At 37.9% G+C, this 22,867-nt stretch overlaps 1 protein-coding gene across 2 annotated transcripts; it reads right to left on the reverse strand.

Moving 5' to 3' along the window:
* Positions 1–9,663: 9,663 nt before the first annotated feature.
* On the reverse strand, positions 9,664–14,617 carry LOC306863195 (diamine oxidase [copper-containing]-like). Of its 2 annotated transcripts, XM_079406417.1 has the most exons (6): positions 14,509–14,617; positions 13,993–14,076; positions 12,346–13,890; positions 11,892–12,180; positions 11,668–11,800; positions 9,664–10,944 (listed from the first exon to the last, which is right to left on the reverse strand). In XM_079406417.1, the coding sequence occupies exons 3-6, from the start codon at positions 13,880–13,882 to the stop codon at positions 10,675–10,677; spliced, it is 2,229 nt and encodes a 742-aa protein (XP_079262543.1). In that variant the 5' UTR covers positions 13,883–13,890; positions 13,993–14,076; positions 14,509–14,617; the 3' UTR covers positions 9,664–10,674. The 2 variants fall into 2 exon arrangements, with proteins under 2 accessions (XP_079262543.1, XP_079262544.1); XM_079406418.1 differs by lacking the exon at positions 13,993–14,076 and having other exon boundaries at positions 9,669–10,944; positions 14,509–14,611.
* Between the last annotated feature and the right edge of the window lie 8,250 nt (positions 14,618–22,867).

A 22,867-nucleotide genomic window follows, 5' to 3' on the forward strand; every position in this document is an offset into this window, starting at 1 on the left:
TTGTGCTGATTTGATGTGTTTGCTGTAGTGGCATTTATTAGTGCACACTGTACAGTGGTCATCTTTCATCACTTCACACCACGAGAGATCACTGGCCCACCAGCATCCTGGATAGTGACAGTTCTCCTCACAGACGGTGCAGCACATCGCCACACTGGCTAAAGCACGGTTAATATCAACCCTTTCTTTGCAGGGCACTTCAGCTTCATACTCAAAGTTTTTATTTTCTTTGACATCTTTCTTGTTCTGCTCCAGAGCTGCTTGAGTTTGTTTCAGCTCATTTTGCTTTTGTTCCATCATTTGAACACATGATTGTAAATTGGAGATATTTGCCTCCAACTGGCTTCGTTTCTGCAACACATCTCGAGTCATCTTCAAGGATTTTGGTTTTATTGTGTCAAGAAACTTGAAGAATTGTTCCATTCCTCTAACACTGAGATTCCATGATTGTTCTTGTATCATTTCATATTGTTCATCAGCAGCGTCTGACTGGCAGTTGTCAAACAGGAAAAACACTGGCTGATTCTTGTCATTCACTGCACACTTGATTTTAGCCTCTTTTACAGCCGTCAGGGCATTTTTAGGTGGATATCCAGTTGAGTGTGTGAAGAGCAATACAATGTTTTCAGCCATATCTCTTCCAAATAAAGACTGAACAGCATCAAATATGTATTGTTGTCTGTCAGAGAGCTGGATTTGTGTTGTTTTAATCACCAGACACGCTGCATCTATTTCATGAATCCCTTCTTCAGATTCACTTAAGCTTTTAAAAGTCACAGCGATCTCTTTATCAAGACCAGTTCCACGTGTGTCTCCATATCCTGGTGTGTCGATGATTGTTAAATGGATTGGACTCTCTTGTAGATAAAACCCATAAACAGTGATGCTGGAGGTCTGTCTGTGAGCTGATGTTCGGTCGCTCTGATCATCTGTGATCTCAAACCAAACCTTGTCTTCTCTCTGAACACCTAAGCTGTAGTTGATCATCACATTGATCAGGGTTGTTTTACCTGTTCCTGTTTCTCCCACCATCAGAATGGTTTTATGGGGTTTGTTTTTGTCTCTCTCCCCAAAGATCATTTTTCTGTATGGTTCTGATTGATCCAAATTGTCTGTCCTTGTCTGCAGACGATATCGAGCAGGATTTCCATCTTTAAATAAGATGCTTTTCTTGATGAGATCATTTTTGTTCTGTATATAAAACAATACACCATAATAAAACACAATAAAAATACAGATGAACATGTATAAATGATGAACAATGTTATACTTATAAATCATAATCAAATTATAAACACCAACATCCCTAACAATAAAGGCCCTTTCACATAACTCAACCCAGAAAAGGTTAACATTATACATTTATTTTTATTTGTAATAATATTTGTAAGTTGTTGAATTATAGTGTTTTGTGCTTTAACTTTTTTAATTAAATGTTAAATGTGTTAGAGAAAAGTTATCATATAGTTTTAGTGACAATGACATAAATTATAAGCCAAGTATGAAAAATGTCCAGAGTTTTCATGTTATTAGATTTTTAACAAAAATTAAATTCGTACCTTTGATGGAAAAACAAATGATTTAATGTTCAGAACAGAATAACTATGTAATTGTCCATTGCCCCCCGGGGCATTTTACCCCACCTGGCTGGGGAGTGTTTGTCACAGACTATGTTTGAGAGAAAAAATGATGTCATTCTGAAAATATAGTTATATTTTTCTTAAATAACACATACTCTCTATCTACAGGCACTACTGTTCTCATATCATACATAACTGTGATTTTCTACAAAACAACAAGCTTTAAAACACTTGTTTTTACTGCTGAAAATTAGATAATTTACTGTGAAATCTGTTTTTTCTCCGGTACATCACCAGTGTAAGCTTCATGATGAAAACTTCTACATCACTCTTGTCAACATAGTCCATATTTACAATAAAAATTCATCTTGACTTTATCGTGTGGTAATTTCGGGAAAGCAGTGTCAGCACACAGTACACAGATACACATTTGTATCACTCTGCTGTTTCAGTGTGAGATAGACAGCATTTTGGAAAGGCAATGGTGGAAGAGCAAATCTACTATAATTTTTAGAAATACTACTGTGTCACTGAATGTAGTTGCATAAACCTCAAGTATGCAGTTTCTTTATAAATGTTTGCCTGTTGTGAGTTGTAAGGTCTGAGCTCAAGTAGAGGCGTAATGTCAGTAGCTCATGCTAACAGGTGGTTGGGCTCATGAATATTAATCACATTGCCTGCGTTCACCCGAGTTCATTTGCTGAAGTGAAAATGCGGAAGGTGAATGCTAGCCAATGGGATTATCAGATCAGACAATTCTAATTAAATTTGTGAATATGTGGGTTAGGGTTAAGTCTCACGTTGATGTGTTGTCCTGTTTTCTCAAACTTTCCTTTAATACTTCCTTTGTGTTTAAGTATCTCTTGTGAGGACTTCAGTGGTGTATAGTGTTCCTCCTAGAATTAAATAAAAAATCTAAGACATCAGAGATTTGTGTAATATGTTCATATTTAAATTGCACATATAGGCAAAATGGTACTGAGAAATGTGCATGTTTATGACTCGTTTTAATAAATCTGTCTTACCTTATAGGATGGACCAGCTTCACTGATGGGTCTGAATGTGTGATCGATGTGTTGTTGTGAAGTAACACACTCTACACACACCGGCTGTTTGTCCTCCAGACAGAAGAGTTTGAGTTTCTCACCGTGTAAACTGCAGATCTCCTCAGATCCGGATGAACGACTCTCATTTCTCTGCTTCAGGAATGACTCACACAGGTTTTGTAACACAAGATTACCTGAAGGTTCAAGTTTTGAGGATCTTCTCCTGCAGACAGGACACTCCTGAGTATCTTTAGTTCTCCAGAACTGATGAAGACACTCTTTACAGACACTGTGACTACATGACAGAAGAACAGGAGTCTTGAAGATGTCACAGCACACAGGACAAGAAAGCTCTTCTGCAGACACATGTAGTGAAGCCATTTTCACAGTTTGAGCTCCAGCAGTCTGAACTTTACTCTGAGCTTCTGTATGACTGTTTCAAAAATGAATTACTATGAGAATCACAAAGATCTGCTGTCCGTTCAGAAACAAACTTCCCATCTCATAAATCTTTGTTGAAAGATTTTCTCTTCGTTCTTCACTGATTGCTGATTCATTTCTCTTTTCTCAAGTGAGAATAGAGTTATGACAGATAGGTAAGTGTTGTAAAAGAGTTCCGGATCACATGGGTGGTGTTCAAACAGGTCAAAGAACAACATACGCCATAAAATACATTTATTGTCATACAGCGACGTGTACAGCAGAACAAAATTGCATTTCTCTGAGCCCAGTGCTCAATGTGGATAATAGTGCAGACATAAATAAAACAGCAACAGTTAGAACGAACAAGACAACAACAATAAACATAATACACACCATGACAGAAAAAATAACATATCACCATATAAGACAATTATAAACTAAATATATACTGAATAATACAAGAACTGCACATAGTGGGTGTATTGCACATAATTACACTGTGAGTGTATGGTTCAGTGCAATATTTGATGTAACATTGCTCACAGCATAAAGAATAATAGCATAGGATATGATTCACGCTGTGCCTATGTACCGGCAGTCCAGCAACCAGTATATCTGGGGACAAGCATATGAATCATACAGAATGAGTTTTTATTTATAATGTAAAAATGCCTATAGTTTTCTGTGAGGGGTAGGTTTAGGAGTAGGGTTGGTGTAGGGCCATAGAAAATAGAGTAGAAAAAGCATTACACCCATGGAGTATCCCTGTACAACACGTCTGCTTGTCATGCTGATTGTCAACATGGTATGTTAACACATGTTGATGTCCTAATGGGGTCACTGTAGTATTTCACAGAAACATTTCACAGAGAAATGAACTTCAACGTGAACCCCAAAATTGCCATAAATGATGAACTGAAGAAATATACTCGACAGTGTCTTATATGGCCACTAGGTGGCAGTGCTTAATAAAATTCAAACGGTTTCTAAACAGTCAGTATAATATAGAAGTTATTTAGCAGATGATTTTTATCCAAAGAAATCATTTTTGCTCCTTTGACATGTTCATACAGTATTCATTTCTCATCACACTACACCAAGAGACCTTTGACCCACCAGCATCCTGGATAATGAGAGTTCTCCTCACAGACACTGCAGCATGGCAATACTTTGGCTACAGAAGAAACTTGATTTTAGCCTCTTTAACAGCCTTCAGGACATGTTTAGGGTGTATTCCATCTGAAGGTGTGAAGAGCAAGACAATATCTCTTTCTATGTTCTGTGTGGAAAACATGAAAACAATAAAGATGGACGTGTGAATGCTGGTCAATGTTATGTTTAGCCATAATACAATTATAAAATGTGCATTAACGCTCCTGTTTACAAAATAGGCCCTTTCACAAAACTCAACCCAGAAAATCCAGTAATTCAGTTTGTCATTTTGCCTGTCAAATGTTAATTGGCAGTTTAAAGTTGCATTTGTGTGTGTGTTTAATTCCATTCTTTTGTATTATTTTATTACATTTGTTAATTTGCCCAGGTCCGGCCTTCTTTGAGGCTCAGTGGGCAGTTTTAATGCTCAGAGCAAAAAAGTCATGACTCATGAAATCAAAAAAAAAAAGGTTGTTGGCCATCCAGGTAACGAGATGGCATTCACCAAGGTAATCACAAAGTTCACTTACTTTTTCTGCAGCACTGTGAATGTTTAAAAGGATGTGTTCAATAAAGAATTAAAACTTTCTTCAGTAGAACTGAAATGCCTGAAACTTTGTCCCAGTCCACCCCTGATGAACAGGGTCTTGTTCAGAATCAGAAAGAGCTTTATTGCCAAGTGTGTTTGTGTCTGGCTGTTTTGGTGCTCAGTGCTCTGTTCAAAAAGTTCAAAGAGAGAGTGGGCTGGGTGTGAGGGGTCCAGGGTGATTTTCTTAGCCTTTTTCTCACTCTGGAGATGTAAAGATCTTGGAGGTTGGGCAGGGGGGCACAGATAATCCTGATTGTCCGTTGTAGTCTCTTGATGTCTGATTTGGTTGTTGAACCAAATATAGATGAACACAGGGCAGGCTCAATGTTGTGCCCTCATGTAATGTATATTATATTTGTTTTCATGTTTTGTTCAGTTGTGTGAGTTCAGTCATCAGCATTAACTGTTCCAGTCTCTCAGGTTTTGTTTCAGCTGCTGTGGGTTATTTTAAGAGACAGACAAAGTGGGGTGAGATGTTTCACACACTGCTGCTGAACGACACACAACACACACCGGGGTCGAGATGAGAAATGCTTGGTTCTGATGTACAGGAATATTCTGGAAATAATGATTCTCAATATTCTGGAAAAATTAGAAGACTTTATTCATAAGTAAGAAAGAAGTGAAAGCATTTCATATTTCTGCTGCATATTCTCTAAGATTTCAGTATTATTTGAAAGAAAAAAACATTAAGCAATAAACATGAAAGGCCCACAAATGTCATAGAAGACGAACAACACAGTCCAAGAAGAGCTTCTGTGATGGTCTCAGAATTTTTTTCACTGTTTCTTTACATGAAGAATATGCAACATTTTCTCATATAACCTCTAGATGGTAGCTTTTAATAATAGAATCTAAATAGTCCCTGATCAGCCTCTTAAAGACCATAATTACACATAATTTTATGATACACTTCAATATTTTAGTTGTCTCTTTTGGTTTTCTCTTTGGTTGTATAATATAGTTATGGTAAAAAATACTTCACATAACTTTTTGTCCATATGCGCTCTCATCGTTGCACTAAAACGCAATTCGTTCGTCTATTATAGATCAGTGGTAACAGCCACTAGGTGGCGCTTCGGTAGCACGGCCGCCACTTTGGGGTGAAAATTCCAACTGGACAACAGCACTGATACACAGAAATAGACAGAATAACAACGAAAGTCAAAAGTGGAATAAAAGAATGCAATGTTGGGCAATCCACTAGGCTGCGATTGCATGGACCCTAATAATCCGATCGTAATAGGACTAGAAGCACAATCAGAATTAAAAAGTCACATGTAAACATTATTCGGATTGAATTGGCCAGGGGTGCTTTTCTCAAAAGCATTGTTAGCTAGTAAAGTGAAGTGAAGTGAAGTGACATACGGCCAAGTATGGTGACCCATACTCGGAATTCGTGCTCTGCATTTAACCCACCCAACGTGCACACACACACACACACAGCAGTGAACACACACACACCGTGAACACACACCCAGAGTAGTGGGCAGCATTTATGTTGCGGCGCCCGGGGAGCAGTTGGGGGTTCAGTGCCTTGCTCAAGGGCACCTCAGTCGTGGTATTGAGGGTGGAGAGAGCGGACATTCACTCCCCCCACCTACAATTCCTGCCGGCCCGAGACTCGAACCCGCAACCTTTGGATTACTAGTCCGACTCATCGCTTCGGTGGCCTGACGATTCGACGCGTGAGCTCTCAACCAATGATGCACTGAAGCTACACAGGGACCACCTTCCTCATTTCCATGTTACACACGGAAAAGTAAAAATAAATGAATAAATAAATCTAAAAATAAATACATGTGGGAATAAATCATTCTAAAAAAAAATAATGCATAAGTACTGCATATAAATAAATCTAAAAATAAATGTATAAATAATATAAAAATACATTAAAAAAGAATTAGTGAAAAAATAAAAGTTAAAAATGTTTAAAAATGTATAAATGAATATACAAATTAATCATATTTATTTTATCAAGTTGTTTATTCGTTTATTTATTTTCCTATTATCACATTTATTTATCTATGTATCTATTTATTCATTAATATATTTATTTATTCATTCATTCATTTATTCATATTTAATTTATGCAGGTTTGGTCCTCCATACAAAGAAAGGAAACAGAGACGAGAAGAGAAAGGGAAAGAAAGGAACATGTCAGTAAAATGGGCTGCGTGCACACACATACTTTTACACAGAAATTGAGGGTGAAAATAGGTTTATAGGCCTACTCTAGATATGTATCCATACAAAATCTTAACAGTCTTTAAAAAAATAAAAAATACAAGCACACATGCAGGAAAAAGACACCAATGCACAGAAACACACACCTATACAACATGATCAGTTCATTTCTAATTGCATTGTTTAATTAAATATTCACTCAACTTTCTATTTAATGAAATACATTTATGGTGTTGCTATGGCAACAGTGTCAATTTACTGTTAAAATAAAATGATTTAAGCTGAAATTACCTTTGTGGTTCTCTTTTTATATTGGCCCATTTTACTCTAATAATTTTAAAACTTTATATTTTTTCACATTTAAAAAATGTAAATATATTTAAGAGACCCATGCTAATTTATAAGAATATCATTAGATCTCCTGCATAGCTTATTTGATGGTATTAAAAGTAATTTACCAAAACGTGGCCCATTTTAGCGAACTTCACCCTAGTTATTATTATTATTATTATTTATAGGCTAAATAAATAAGTTATTTGAATAATATAAGTGTATTAGTGTGTTATGTGTAAGCCAGGTTAAAGAAATGTGTCTTTAATCTAGATTTAAACTGACAGAGTGTCTGCCTCCCGAACAGCGTTAGGTAGATTGTTCCAGAGTTTGAATAACTCATATATAACTCATATAACTCATAATATAGAGAAAATAACACCACAAAGGTATTTAAGAATGCAAAACTGTAAATAGTAATAATTATTTTATTAGTCTATAGAATATGAAGCATTTAAGATGCATCATCTAAATCAAAATTACGTTGTAAACATGCAAGACTGTTAGATTAAATGTGATGACTTTGCAAAAATAAATAAATATAGTTAAAAGAAGAAAAATACAATCAGTGGAAACTTTAAATCAATCCAGATCTTTCTCTCTATTTCTCTAAAGTACTTCACATTAGCTAAAAGTATAAAACCTACCAAAGAGCAAAGTTAACCACAGTCTGCATGGCTGATGAAGCGGACAGACGGATAGTTTCAGTTGTGGTTATTGTTATATCAGTCACACACAAGTATGTACTGGAATGAAATGTTGTTTGTCTTTTACAGTGAAAACTGCAAACATGTTGCAACTAGGCTGCTGTGAAAGTAGGAAAAATTGTAGTTGACCGTTTGACCCAGAATACTGTGAATAACAAGAATCTACAAGATCAAACTAGATCAGAACGTGCACTTTAAATACTGGAGGTAACATCCTTCTGTAACGGTCATGTGATTTATAAGCATATCATTTTCACCTACTGTTTTTGAAATGTAGTATTCGGACATACTACTGATGAAACATAGAAAAACACTGTCATATTATTCTAACGCCAGAATTTGCCTTACATTTTTTCTTAGCAAGCACTTCTCGAAGAGACACAACTCTAGTGTAAGTACCTTTGCAATAAAAACACAAACGGGCAGCAATTACAGCAAATGTTCTGCTGTAACCAAAAATTATGTGTATAATAAAACTCACTGTAAAAGGTATATATAAAAAGATGAAAGAAAAAAACTAATTTAAATAAAAAAAATAGCTTATCAAATATATACATTTACAAAATTCAGTTTGAGAGTTTTCACAAGTTTATAGATTTCACTTGAATTGGGTTTTGATGAACATTTTAAGATAGATGTTACAAAAAATTTTTATTTTTTTTATTTTTTAAGGTTTTAAAGCTTTGTTAATATAAATCTATAGAACTGATGCTCACTTCTGTTTGCAGTTGAAATTGCGATTTTCCCACATGGTCCATAGATGACAGTGTGGCAGGTGTGTGTGTGTCTGTGAGAAATCCTTCTGACTCAGAACTTCTTGTTTTGTAAGGATTCAGTTGTAATGTGATGCATTAGCTGTTGCCATGGTGAATTTAAAGAATGGTGGCCCTATATAAGGCAGCTTTACCACTCCATCTCTGTCCTGCTCCATAGTTAGTACAGACATACCCTGTAAAAACCTGAACAAACAGAGAGAAGAGAATGTCTTGCTGGTCACCAACAGTGACACATGCTTCCAATCTTTCAGCAGTGATGTATACTGTGCTGTCAAAAGTGATTAGAATGTTATATTTGAATTAGTATATAATAAAGACTAGAATAAAAATGGCTCCTCTCACTCGATTAATACAGTTAAATTGTAGGCTATATATTAAGTGTATATATACTGTATATATTTTGTATATATTTGTACAGTTTATGTGTATATTTTATATGTATGTATGTGTAAACAATATTATCTTGTTCCTGTAAACAAGTCTATTGTTTTTATGTGATTTGTTAAAGATTACGTTATTATAATCAGTCAGATTATTGTAAGATTTTATCAAATGACTCTCTTTTGACTCTCTCAACCCGTCTCTTGCTGGTTTCCATGGGAGACGCTGCAGGTGAATTATGGTCTGTTTGCAGAGAGATTCTGGAATGGATGTGTTTGCGTAAGGACCCTGTTTCCCGCTCACACTCAGCTCATATAGGACCACCGGGATCAGTGAGCTCACGGATACGGCCTCCTGCATCCTGGATGTTCTCCGCTGATAAACCCCGTCCATGGATACATCCGCTCACTTACGGATCTCAAGGGTCCTCACTTCATCCCACTGCTCATGGTTACCATGACAACCGATATAAACACTACTCACAGTGCATGAAATTATACAGAAGCATGACATTTATTTCATTTTCAAAAACACTTCAGCAGGTGAATCTCAATCAGACTACGTATTACCCTATTTGAATGAAAAAATAAATGATATTTTGCATAAGGAGAATTAAGCTTATTTTAAGGAAATTCTAAGACTTTTTTTTTTGCATTGAGATTATTTTCATTATAATTAATCTTCCAATTCTTAGTTGCCTATTACATTATTCATATATATATCCAATTGTAAAATACAATTGTAATTATACATCATATGGTCATATTTGTCTTACAGAATTTAATTTATGCTCGAAGAAGAGAATTTCTACTAAATGGTCGTGATAATACAACATAAATGTACAAAATAGCCTCAAAATCCTGCATTATGTAAAATAATTTTCTCTTTTGATTAAAATATGCCAACAACATTGGTTTACACTTTATTTCGATAGTTCTCTTTAGACATTCTACTAACTATAAGTAACTACATGTCAACTAATTCTCGTTAATTTACAACTACATGTCTACTAACTCTCAGTAGGGTAGATTTAAGGTTAGTAGATTAAGTTGACATACGTTTCTCATACTCAGTATGTTGTGGACCCATCAAAATAAAGTGTTAGAAGATATTAAGCAGACAGTCTACTAATCTTCTAATGACTGCAAGTTGACATGTAGTTAAGTTACTTACTGTTGGTAGAATGTCTAAAGTGGACTATCAAAATAAAGTGTTACCCAACATTTATTTCTGAGATTTGTATTCAAACATTGCCATACTGATCTTTACCAAGTTTAGGTTGTGAAAAATGTCAGAAACTTATGAGGTTTTTATAGGTTCTACATTTAAAGCATTTGAGGTTTATTTGTTCAGCTCTCTGTTTGATGTAAAAAGTGCACTCCATTTCTTATGGCTGTAAATATTTGACACCATCAGCATTTATTGTGACAAATTTCAGATTTTGATAATCTTATAATACATCACAAAAACACTAACATAACACGAAACAGGCTCAGTCTCCATCTAGACTGCAGTATAAGTGCCATTGTAGAAGAAAGGCTTGTCTGAGACACAGTGACCTACGACCTCTGGAGTCCATCTCTGAACCTTCGGCTGGCCCTTCTCATCAGGTCGCACAATGACCGTGCTGCGGGACGCGAGCGAGGGGTCCTCGTCGAAAAAGTTGAAGGGACGCAGGAAGAATCCCACCGCGTTTCCTGGAGTCGCTGTGTTGGGAATGTCTTCAGAATGAGGAATGTGTAAGAATCCCACCGTCACCCAGGCAACCAAATCCTGACAAGAAGCATATAATGGTCAATTGAGTATTTTTAGATTATGTATATTTGTTTATCTAGTAATTTACACATTTCCATAAACTGAAAAATAAAATATATATTCTGTTATTTGTCAAGGTAACATTTCAAATTTTCATGTAATTTAAGTTGAAGTGCTAAAATGACTAAAACTAAGACTGAAATAATAAGCAATAAAAAAAACCTATAGACGCATTTAAAAAATACAAATTACAATATTGCTAAAATTTGAAACAAAATGAACATGGAAAACATAAAAATGAAAACTAATTGAAAATAATGTGCATACTAATAATAAGTTGTATATTTATACTAAAATAAATGCTATGAGTGAACTGAAAATGTTTATTTTTATTATTGACTATTATTTATTTAATGACACTGATTTAAGTAGTATTTTTATATCTATTCAGTACATTTTAGGTATTAGTTAATCGGATTAAGTGTATGATAATCTCGCATCTCTTAAGCAAATTGTGTATAGTTACTGTACTATTCAGATACAGTAGTTGCTGTGCAGATATTTTGAATAATTGATAATAGCTTTTTTGTCATCAGATTTTATTTATACACCCGTTTAAATGTTGAATATGTTGGTTTTGTGTCTACTTTTTAATGTCCAAGAGAACACTGCACATGGTCCATTTGGAGTTGGTGACCAAACTCAAATAATTCTTCAAGTCCCTATCAGTCATCTGTGTACCTGGTTAACAATGTTTTCATTGTTGCGAATGAATTCCTCAAAGGAAACAACAGGCTCCCAAGGGTCATTCTGAGTGTAGATGCTACTGCTGGTGGCCTCATTGTCCTTGTGTCTGGTTACAGCCAATGGGTATCTGCAATCAACAAAATCACAAAGATTTGCTCAAAAAAAAGTGCAAAAAAGACAAATGTGCTATACCTTTAAAATTAATTACTAAGGCCCACCTTGACCACGCAATACCATTTTCCTCCCTCCAGCCCCGGGGCAAAACACTGTTAGCGTGAGAGTTATATTGTATCCGATACCCTTTCTTATGCCCCCACTTGTTGTTTTGACTGGGATTGTAGAAGTGCAAGTATTTAGGAAAAGTCTTGCCAAATCGGAAGGCAGCACTGCGTTCAGTTTCATGCTGAGTCCTGTGCAGTTTTGATTGCACAATGGTGTGTCCTGGGCTCCAGGGGTTGGTAAAGTTGACATATTTCAGATCAATGGTTTCAAAGCTGTTGTCCCTCCCTTTTCAAAAAGAAAGAGTATAATTATTTCTATTCATTGAAACAAGTTATGCAATTGGCTTATATTTGCCACCTATCGTGTTGTAATTTGTGCACAGAGATCACAAAATAGATTGTTATTTAACTTCAGATTGTACACTGATAGCAAAGCAAGAGCTAAACCTACCTGCAATGTCAAGGTCCACTTTGTAATGAATTAGATGGGTGTGCAAGTTCCCAAGAACATAGTTGTAAACCCTGGTTCCATAGTTCAATCCATTTTCTGTGAAGAACGTGGCATGGATGTACCCAGTCGCACTCACTCTAGACTCCATTACGCCGTTCTGGTAGAAGACAAAGTCCCAGATGTAGTCGTAGTTGTACACCGTAGATGTAGTTCTGATCACCAGAACATGGTTTTCCAAGCCTCCATAGAAATTGAAACCTCCTTGGAAGTTGTTATTGAAGTGCCTCCTCAGAGGAAGCGCTGTGGTCATTTCAAAAATGCAAAGTGCGTTTCTGTAATGCACAGGTTTGTCCGTGTCATAATAATGATAAAGGTCTACAAAATGAGCAATTTCTGGACAGTCGATCCCAGATGACAACTCAAAACCCGAAGTGCCCATCGCCCATCCGGCGTCAATGTATTTGGTTTGCATGGCAGCTGGAGAATCTCCTGAGTAAAAGGCAATGGCTTCCTGCAGTGCGATTTCATAAGCAATTCTCTCCCCATTGAAGCGAAGGTCAAAGATCTGCATCCCGGCCGAAGAACGAACCCGATAGGCGAAGGACCATCCGGCATATTCCACAAAGTTCCCATCCACCTGAAATCTCCGGCCTTGGGGTTCAACAAGCTTTGGTCCATGAATGTTTGTCGGTGAATTCATGTGTCCACGAGGAATGTAGGTTGAGAAAAGATCCTCCTCATCATGCTCCGGCAGCTTGATTTTAGCGATCGTCCCCTTCTCATACTTCTCCACTAGTTCCTCCACGCTGTCGAAATACTGCCCGTTGTACCACACCTTCTCTACAGTCCACTTTTTGTGATCCAAATCTTTGTGGTTAACAAGGACCTCGAAGCCCACTGGGTGGATGAAGTAGCCTTCCACAAACTTCTGCAGCATGATCCATGTCCGCCTCTCTCCTGGTGCCAACCCACGAGGAGCGATGTCCGAGAAGGTCAAGCAACGATTAGTGCAGTTACCATAAGTAAACCCGGTGCTCTCTTGCAGAATCTTGTTTGCTTTAGCTCCTACCTTCTCCAAAACCCCATTGAGATGCTCATACTCCACAGAGGAGATCGGCCTGGACTCGAAACGGATTGGACGGTTGCCCTTGAACGTCTTCACCTGGTAAGACCTCGGGAAAGGTATGGGTCCAACAATGTACTCCGTCACATTTGGCATCGTCTGGTTGCCAAACTGCACCACCACACGTGCCTGCCGTGAAGGTTTCACCTGTCCTCTATCCAGCGCAAGGAGCGCCTCGTGCTTGCGAGGAACATGCAGCTCCATAAGGAGGATGCTGTTCTTCTTGAGCAACTTGTCTTGTACCGAGGTGAGGCCCAGCTCGCTGCAGGAGTAGAGGTAGTCTCTTACGGCATTCATCTCTTGGGGAGTGAGATCGGCAAACATTGCAGCTCCATGATGAGCCCACTCCCTTGTTTTTGACGAAGTGGTGGACGTAGCTAGAGAAGCCAGGAGCAGCATCCAGGAGAACCACATCTTGGCTCCTGCAAAATTAACAAGCCATCTCATATCACTTTAGTTAGACTTTCTATCTATCCTTAACTTCAACCTCTTGTTAATTCTCAGAGTTATTCAAACTTTCCTACCTAGTTGAAGCTGCTATTGTAAGCATAGGTTATCAATCCTGGAGCGCCTCCCCCTTGGAATCGTTGCGTCCTTGCACAGAAAATCTGAACCAAATTATAGTAATAAAGATACAAGTATTGTGTGAGCTAATACCTCTCTCTTCCTCACAGCTTCCTGCTTGTTTTTCCTCTGCATTCCTTGACTAAGATGAGAAACAGATAAACCAATATGCTGTATTTAAATTACCCCAGTGAGGGCTGTTAGCAATCTTCCTTCAGCTGTAATGGGCAATTCTTAAGCTGATGTTGTTTTTCTGCTACCCAAAAGCTGTAATGTTTTTTGCTGCACAAAATGTCACTGTGGTCTTTCTGCATTTGGCACAATCTATTTCTAACATTTTCTGTAGCAGCATCGATTCAGTTGCACTATTATGTAACCCTCCTTTGAATAAAGGTCCAGTCACTCACCTTGTAATTAGAATAACAATGAGTGCCTAATGATAGCAGCAGATATTAAAAATCAATGAACGATCTTACCTTCAGTGACTGTTTCCAAGTTTACAGGCTGGATAAATTCCCTGAACGTGTGGCTGCAACAGCTGCAATGTGTTTTTTTTGGATCAGTCAGTGGATGCAATCCTCTTCTGAATTGTACTGCGCTGATGTTTCTGCTTTTATCAACCACCCACCTCTCTTGAACAGAAGGTGATTGGCTAATAGAAGGTCATAAAACTTCAGAAGAACAAAGCGAGAGATGATTGATGGGTTTGCTTGCATTATCAGTGCACATTTGTAAACATCTCACAGGGTATCAGACTATCCCAATCAGTTTTAGAGTGAAACTGAGAATTAATACCAGACAGCTGCATGCCGACAGGTGTTTGCACTATTTATACAGGTCCTTCTAAAAAAATTAGCATATTGTGATAAAGTTCATTATTTTCTGTAATGTACTGATAAACATTAGACTTTCATATATTTTAGATTCATTACACACAACTGAAGTAGTTCAAGCCTTTTATTGTTTTAATATTGATGATTTTGGCATACAGCTCATGAAAACCCAAAATTCCTATCTCAAAACATTAGCATATCATGAAAAGGTTCTCTAAACGAGCTATTAACCTAATCATCTGAATCAACTAATTAACTCTAAACACCTGCAAAAGATTTCTGAGGCTTTTAAAAACTCCCAGCCTGGTTCATTACTCAAAACCGCAATCATGGGTAAGACTGCCGACCTGACTGCTGTCCAGAAGGCCATCATTGACACCCTCAAGCAAGAGGGTAAGACACAGAAAGAAATTTCTGAACGAATAGGCTGTTCCCAGAGTGCTGTATCAAGGCACCTCAGTGGGAAGTCTGTGGGAAGGAAAAAGTGTGGCAGAAAACACAGCACAACGAGAAGAGGTGACCGGACCCTGAGGAAGATTGTGGAGAAGGACCGATTCCAGACCTTGGGGGACCTGCGGAAGCAGTGGACTGAGTCTGGAGTAGAAACATCCAGAGCCACCGTGTACAGGCGTGTGCAGGAAATGGGCTACAGGTGCCGCATTCCCCAGGTCAAGCCACTTTTGAACCAGAAACAGCGGCAGAAGCGCCTGACCTGGGCTACAGAGAAGCAGCACTGGACTGTTGCTCAGTGGTCCAAAGTACTTTTTTCGGATGAAAGCAAATTTTGCATGTCATTCGGAAATCAAGGTGCCAGAGTCTGGAGGAAGACTGGGGAGAGGGAAATTCCAAAATGCCTGAAGTCCAGTGTCAAGTACCCACAGTCAGTGATGCTGGTGTTGGTCCACTGTGTTTTATCAAGGGCAGGGTCAATGCAGCTGGCTATCAGGAGATTTTGGAGCACTTCATGCTTCCATCTGCTGAAAAGCTTTATGGAGATGATTTCATTTTTCAGCACGACCTGGCACCTGCTCACAGTGCCAAAACCACTGGTAAATGGTTTACTGACCATGGTATTACTGTGCTCAATTGGCCGGCCAACTCTCCTGACCTGAACCCCATAGAGAATCTGTGGGATATTGTGAAGAGAAAGTTGAGCGACGCAAGACCCAACACTCTGGATGAGCTTAAGGCCGCTATCGAAGCATCCTGGGCCTCCATAACACCTCAGCAGTGCCACAGGCTGATTGCCTCCATGCCACGCCGCATTGAAGCAGTCATTTCTGCAAAAGGATTCCCGAACAAGTATTGAGTGCATAACTGAACATAATTATTTGAAGGTTGACTTTTTTTTGTATTAAAAACACTTTTCTTTTATTGGTCGGATGAAATATGCTAATTTTTTTGAGATAGGAATTTTGGGTTTTCATGAGCTGTATGCCAAAATCATCAATATTAAAACAATAAAAGGCTTGAACTACTTCAGTTGTGTTGTAATGAATCTAAAATATATCAAAGTCTAATGTTTATCAGTACATTACAGAAAATAATGAACTTTATCACAATATGCTAATATTTTGAGAAGGACTTGTATTGCATTTTGCTCAATTTGCAGATATCAGGAATAAAAATGAGAAGGTTTGTACAATTTTATTTTTGTCCATTCCACATTAATATTATCTCATCTTCAGCACCCCACCATTTTCTGGTCTCTTTTGCCTCGTTTTCCTCAATTATGAGTATTTTAACAAAACAATACACCTTTAGAAATATAGTTTTTGGCACACATTGCAAATTATTTAAAATAAAAACCCTGGTGAAGAAACTTTAAAATGCAGTTAATGTAATTCAGTTTACATATGTGTCACGGTGCACACACGAGGGAGGAACCAGGAACACGCAGACGAGGATAGAAACTCAAATAACATACTTTACTGAGGACATCAAGGCAGGGCAAGACACAGACATCAAACACCGGGGAGTAACGAGTAGACCAGACAAAATCTAACTGAACAGACAGGACTAATATACACAGGTAAATCATAGATAATGAGACGAACATGGCTGGACAAGAATTAACTAATGATTACATATAACAAGGACAGGAAACAAACCAAATAAGGAAACATAAGGCGGGAACACATGACACACACGACAGAACCCTGACAATGGCTGCATCCGAAACCGCATACTCAACGAGTAGGTACTTTTTTTCAAGAAGTACCTATAACGAGCGCTAAAAGAGTACTTTACAGCCAAATCTCGTTGAGTATGAATGAGATCCGCCATGTTTACGTTATCATGTGATCTATGACGTTATTACAAGTGCAAAAACAAAAGATATGAGTGACAGGTTTAATTCATCTATCTGTAAATATTCTGATGCTGATGAAATTTGCTCATTTTTGGTCTTGTTGAAGAAAAAGCTGCCCTTATGATTGCAGTAGCCTATAACCCACAAATTTTGGGTTGATTTAAGTTTTTCTTTTTTAACTCAACTAATATAACCCTACAGTTTCATTCTTAAAGAAATTATTTTTTATTACGAAAAAACAAAATCGTTCATCCACATGCAAAACTGGATTAAATCTCCTTTGTTTCCCTCTTTTTCTTGTTAAATGTCGCTCTCATTTCAACAAGAAACGAGAGGGTTTCTCCTTATTTTTATATTGTAGACATCCATCCATTAGTGATGAAAAAAATCACCGCGGTGGTGGAAACAACACGAGACTGTGCTGCGACTGAGAGCAGCTCGATGGTGTTTAGTGTCCCGCAGCAGCAGCAGCTGAATAGTTCTGCGTTCAAATGCACACAATAGACTAAAGCTTGCTGAAAAACCCCAGCAAACATAACCATGAATGTGTCTGCGGGAAATAGCTAGTAAGGAGATGTTTGAATTATTTACTAATAAACTAATGTTTTCTGAGTCCGTGTCGCAAGGATGAAGTTGCTGATCCTGACTCGCAGTCTCCTCATTAGATGCGCCTTTAGAGAGAAATGCATCTTTATTGATTATGATTATAATAAAAGAGTTTTTGTTTTCAATTTTTTTATTTCGTTAAGTAATAATTTAAAGCTTTCTATAGATATATTTATCATGTCTGTGAGGCATGTATTCGCTCAGCTTCGGTTCATTTTTGTGAAGCGCTCCTGTTCAAGACGGCAGAAAGCGCATCATGTTTGTTTTCTTTGTTTGTGCACACAAATACAAGTACACCCTTTACAGGTCCGAATGATGTATTACTCTTATCTTTATAAAAAATAAAAAAAATGACAGCATAGGCTATTTTAATTAGTTTCCACTGAAAACAATGTAAGTGTTTGCGGCGCTTTAGCTTCCACTCTCTGCACAAACTTACATATATAGCCTACATTATTATTATAGCGCAGGTTTAACGTTTAAACATTGTTATATACTATTTTATTTTTGGCAAGTTGTGATGATATGAGAAGACTAAATTGATCAAACATAGGCTATGATCAGCTCATGCAGCTGGCTGCTTGGTCGTTACTTAAAAAAACAAAAACTTATAGGCTATTTAATGAACAAAAATGCTCCAAACGTTTTTCTAAATTAACTTAAAAAACAAAACCAAATATAATAATTTTGCCATTACACACACACAACTGAACTATTTTAATAGCCGAAACAATAGTATAAACTGTTTTAGGAGAAGGGGTGAAAAAAAGACGGGCTCGGGTCGGACACGGCCGGTAATTCTGATAAGCTGTCGGACACGGGACGGGCTAGGGCCTGAGCTTCTCGGGCCAGGGCCAACATTTTAGGCCCGTGCAGGGCTCTAGTTCATTGTTTCCTCTAGTCCATCTTTCCCTGAGCTTGTATATTCTGCAGTAATAATAATAAAAATAAAATAAGAGCGACAGGCGCACAAACATCTCAAAGCATCAATAAATCCACAACCCTACCTAGTATGTTTTCCTCCATGTTTGTAATTTCTGTGTCAATCAGCTGCTCAAAGATCTTACCTTTGGAGAGGATTGTTGATTTTACTCCAAAGATGTAAGTATTACTACTTAGAAATTAAGATTCCTTCAGAATGCATTGGTTGTCCAACACTTATGAACAATAATAATGATAAATGCTGACCAATAATTAATTATATTTTTTTAGTGAAACAAGCAAAATGTAATTTTCTTTTTCATATGCCATAGCTATGCATGACTGTACACTAGACAAATGCAGCCAAGGTGAATACATCTCACTGTTCAGTCAAGTCATGAATTAATGCATATAATGAAACAATTATATTTTATTTACTGACAACAGGAAACATGAACAAATGAGTAAAATGTAAATACAAGTAACCATGACAATAAATGAACAAGTCAACAACACATGAAAAAGCTTTATTCAAACATATTGTTCTGAAAATCCTGTATTTACAGGCAGTGAACCCACATCTACTGCATCTCAGCTGAGCCAGTTCTGCAGCTTTATTCTGATGAAGACCACCGTGTCCACCTTCACCTGTCTCTGCTGTCCATCACGTCCCTCACTGCAGCAGTCAGACTTTATATTTGTGTTTTTCCCACAAATACCGCGGTCACTTGCTCCAGCACAAAAGCTCTGCATCAAATGCACAGAAATCAAGAATCAGAAAAGCGCTGCAACAGCTTCGTTTGAAATGACAATAATTAAAATAAACTAAACCTTAAGACTTCAGGTCAGACTTCAGGTTGGTGGAGAGTTCCTGCCTCAAGTGGAGGAGTTTAAGTATCTTGGGGTTTTGTTCACGAGTGAGGGAAGGATGGAACGGGAGATTGACAGACGGATCGGTGCATCTTCTGCAGTAATGCGGTCGATGTACCGGTCTGTCGTGGTGAAGAAAGAGCTGAGCCGCAAGGCGAAGCTCTCGATTTACCGGTCAATCTACGTTCCTACTCTCACCTATGGTCATGAGCTTTGGGTCATGACCGAAAGGACAAGATCCCGGATACAGGCGGCTGAAATGAGCTTTCTCCGCAGGGTGGCTGGGCGATCCCTTAGAGATAGGGTGAGAAGCTCGGTCACTCGGGAGGAGCTCAGAGTAGAGCCGCTGCTCCTTCACATTGAGAGGGGTCAGCTGAGGTGGCTCGGGCATCTGTTCCGGATGCCTCCTGGACGCCTTCCCGGGAAGGTGTTCCGGGCGCGTCCCACTGGGAGGAGACCCCGGGGAAGACCTAGGACACGCTGGAGAGACTATGTCTCCCGGCTGGCCTGGGAACGCCTCGGTGTCCCCCCGGAAGAGCTGGAGGAAGTGTCTAGGGAGAGAGAAGTCTGGGCATCCCTGCTTAGACTGCTGCCCCCGCGACCCGGCCCCGGATAAGCGGAAGAAGATGGATGGATGGATGGATGGATGGATAAACCTTAAGATTTAAAATAATTTGTTATTCATTTCAGTAACTGAAAGGTTTTCAGCTCACTGTGAGCCTTTGAATATTCTTGTAGAATATGTTCCTGTCTCTTATTAAATAGACATTTAATGGTCTTTAAGATGTAATTATAAGGTTTATGTAAATGCACTTTGGAGACGCGAGTGTTTACTGGAGCTGTTCACTATAAAAATACACTGTAACGTAACTGTCTAGCATCTACACCTTCAGCAAATCAACAGTTTACTATACAGTAGCTCAAGAAATTCTAATTACATTTTAACAGATGTAACCGTGTTTTTGATCGATAATACTCACATTTGTAAGCACCCGCGTCGCTGATCTCCGTCAGGTTCGATGATGATGTATCCTCTCGCGGGGGCTTCTGGGATAGAAAAGTGTCCATCGGATGAACACTTCAGAATCTGGGCAGAAGCAGTAGGACATCCGGGAACTTCTCGACTACTCTTCTATGAATACTGAGGTTTCGGACATACTTATTCGTTCACCTACTGCTTTTCCCCTACTATATAGTAGAGAAGTAGGCATATTCGGACGCACTTTAAGTGTATTTTCAATACAGCTCATATGCATTTTTTTCAGCAGGGTGAAACACAAATCTGACAGCTGAAGTGAATTACAGTGTGAGCAATGTGGGACTGGGAATCGGACAGGCAGCTGTTATTGCACTGTAGTGGCTGTTAGTTTCACACCACACAAATATGATCGGTCAAAACCACCTGATATGAAACAGGCCATCATTACCCACCTAATGTGAGAATCTTATGGTTTATTATTAGCTTGAGTCTTTCATAACCCTGGCCTGCAGAGAGCTTAATGACAAGCACTTAAATCACCATCTGAAAGTAGTAATCTGTTATATATGCAGTATTTATATTACTGTCTCAAGTTTTTAAGTTCTTTTCTGCTGGCTCTCAGTTTTATGAGACCGTATCTGTGTTATGCTTAAACTGCAACAGTTTTACTCCAGATATCATAATTGCAATCAGGTTTCTGGCTTTACAAATATTAACACATATGCCTTGGTTGTATACATTTTTTGTGATGCAGATGTTTAGCTGGAAAAACAAAATAGCCTATTGATAAAAAGCTCAAAAGAAGGGCAAGTGAGATAAATAAACTTTCAATTATGTTGTCCAAATCTCCGTGAAGTATACTGTTGTTTATTTATTTCATATCACTATTTGACTCATTATTTGAAAGCATCATGGTTTAAACACAATACGATTGTTTTCCTCGAATCCCAAGAACAAACTAATGCAGAGGCTTGTAAATGTAGCAATACACCGTCCAAGTAAAACAATGAAATGCTTGTTTTGGAAACAAACTGATACTTTTCCTCTCCAAGGTTGTATAATGTTACAATTGTCTAGTTCTGTTGAATATAAATCCTACTCTTCCATCTATCAGAACAATCCTTTGCAGTAATGCCAACTATGATAAACCAGAGATACTCATCCATCATTTTATTAAGATATGCATGTGAGATATTTTTTTCTCATGATTAATGTCAAATTCAAAGAATTAACCACTTTAGCCTTTTCTTCTAATTTGCCAGTTTCAGATCCTTCACCCTTCTGCAGATCAAACTGATGTTTGACATACATTTTGATGTCTGTTTGTCTGCATGTGCCGTTTGCTTTAGTTATTGTTCATCTATGCCATCCACATCTCTTTCTCATACAAAACATAGTAATTGGTCTTATAAGAAGGCAGTATAGCAAGGGAAAATATGCCTACTCCCAAAACAGAGGCTGTTCTGGAAGGAAAGATTCCTTGTTTTAGCCAATTATGGAGTAAGTTTTTTACTTTCCACTAGTGTTAAAAAATGGATCAGTGTTTGAATGGCTCTTGTTTATACAGTTTAGGAAGTCAAACCAACTAACCTATAGTGACTCTACATGTCAAACTGGGATTAGAGGAAGTCTTTGACATGCAAAAGTGTCAAACCTCCCCTAAAGGTCAGAGGTCACTCGTTCAAGCACAATATTGTATGGACTGGATGGAAATTGGATGGAATCACAAGCTAATGTTGCTATATCCCACCACTCAAACAAATGGATCAATGTTTGAAACTCTCTTGTTTACACTCTGTAGGAAGCCAAACCGAATTACTCTGCATGTTAATCCAGATTTGGAGGAAGTATCCTATTGTAATATGGAGAAAAGACAAATATTCCCTGAAGGACAGAGGATCCTCATTCAAGCGATTCACACTCTGCAGTCCCAATCTGAATCAAATGATTCATCAAAACAGCAAATCATTATGGTTTAACTGATTTTTGGTTTCAAAAAGCTCTGTTTCATCCATCACTACGTGCTTTTTAAAATCATTACAAGAAATTTTAAAATGAATGGTTCTTTTGATCTGGTTTTGCTAATCAAGTTTGAGTTTTAATCAGGTTCCAGCCATGTTTACACAACACTGTCATTACTACTACTGGCTTAGCTCGCTAGTTTTATGACATTAACTGAAATAAGTGAAAAAGTATGATGTTTACAAACAAACAAAATCCAGTTATCTCATACCACTGAAGTGAATGTTGAACAGTGCATGGTTTTCTAGCGTATTACTCAATTCTCTGGTAATGACCTACTTCAGATACTGCCG

Source organism: Barbus barbus (genome assembly GCF_936440315.1).
Source record: "Barbus barbus genome assembly, chromosome: 44".
Classification (NCBI taxonomy): Eukaryota; Metazoa; Chordata; class Actinopteri; order Cypriniformes; family Cyprinidae; genus Barbus; species Barbus barbus.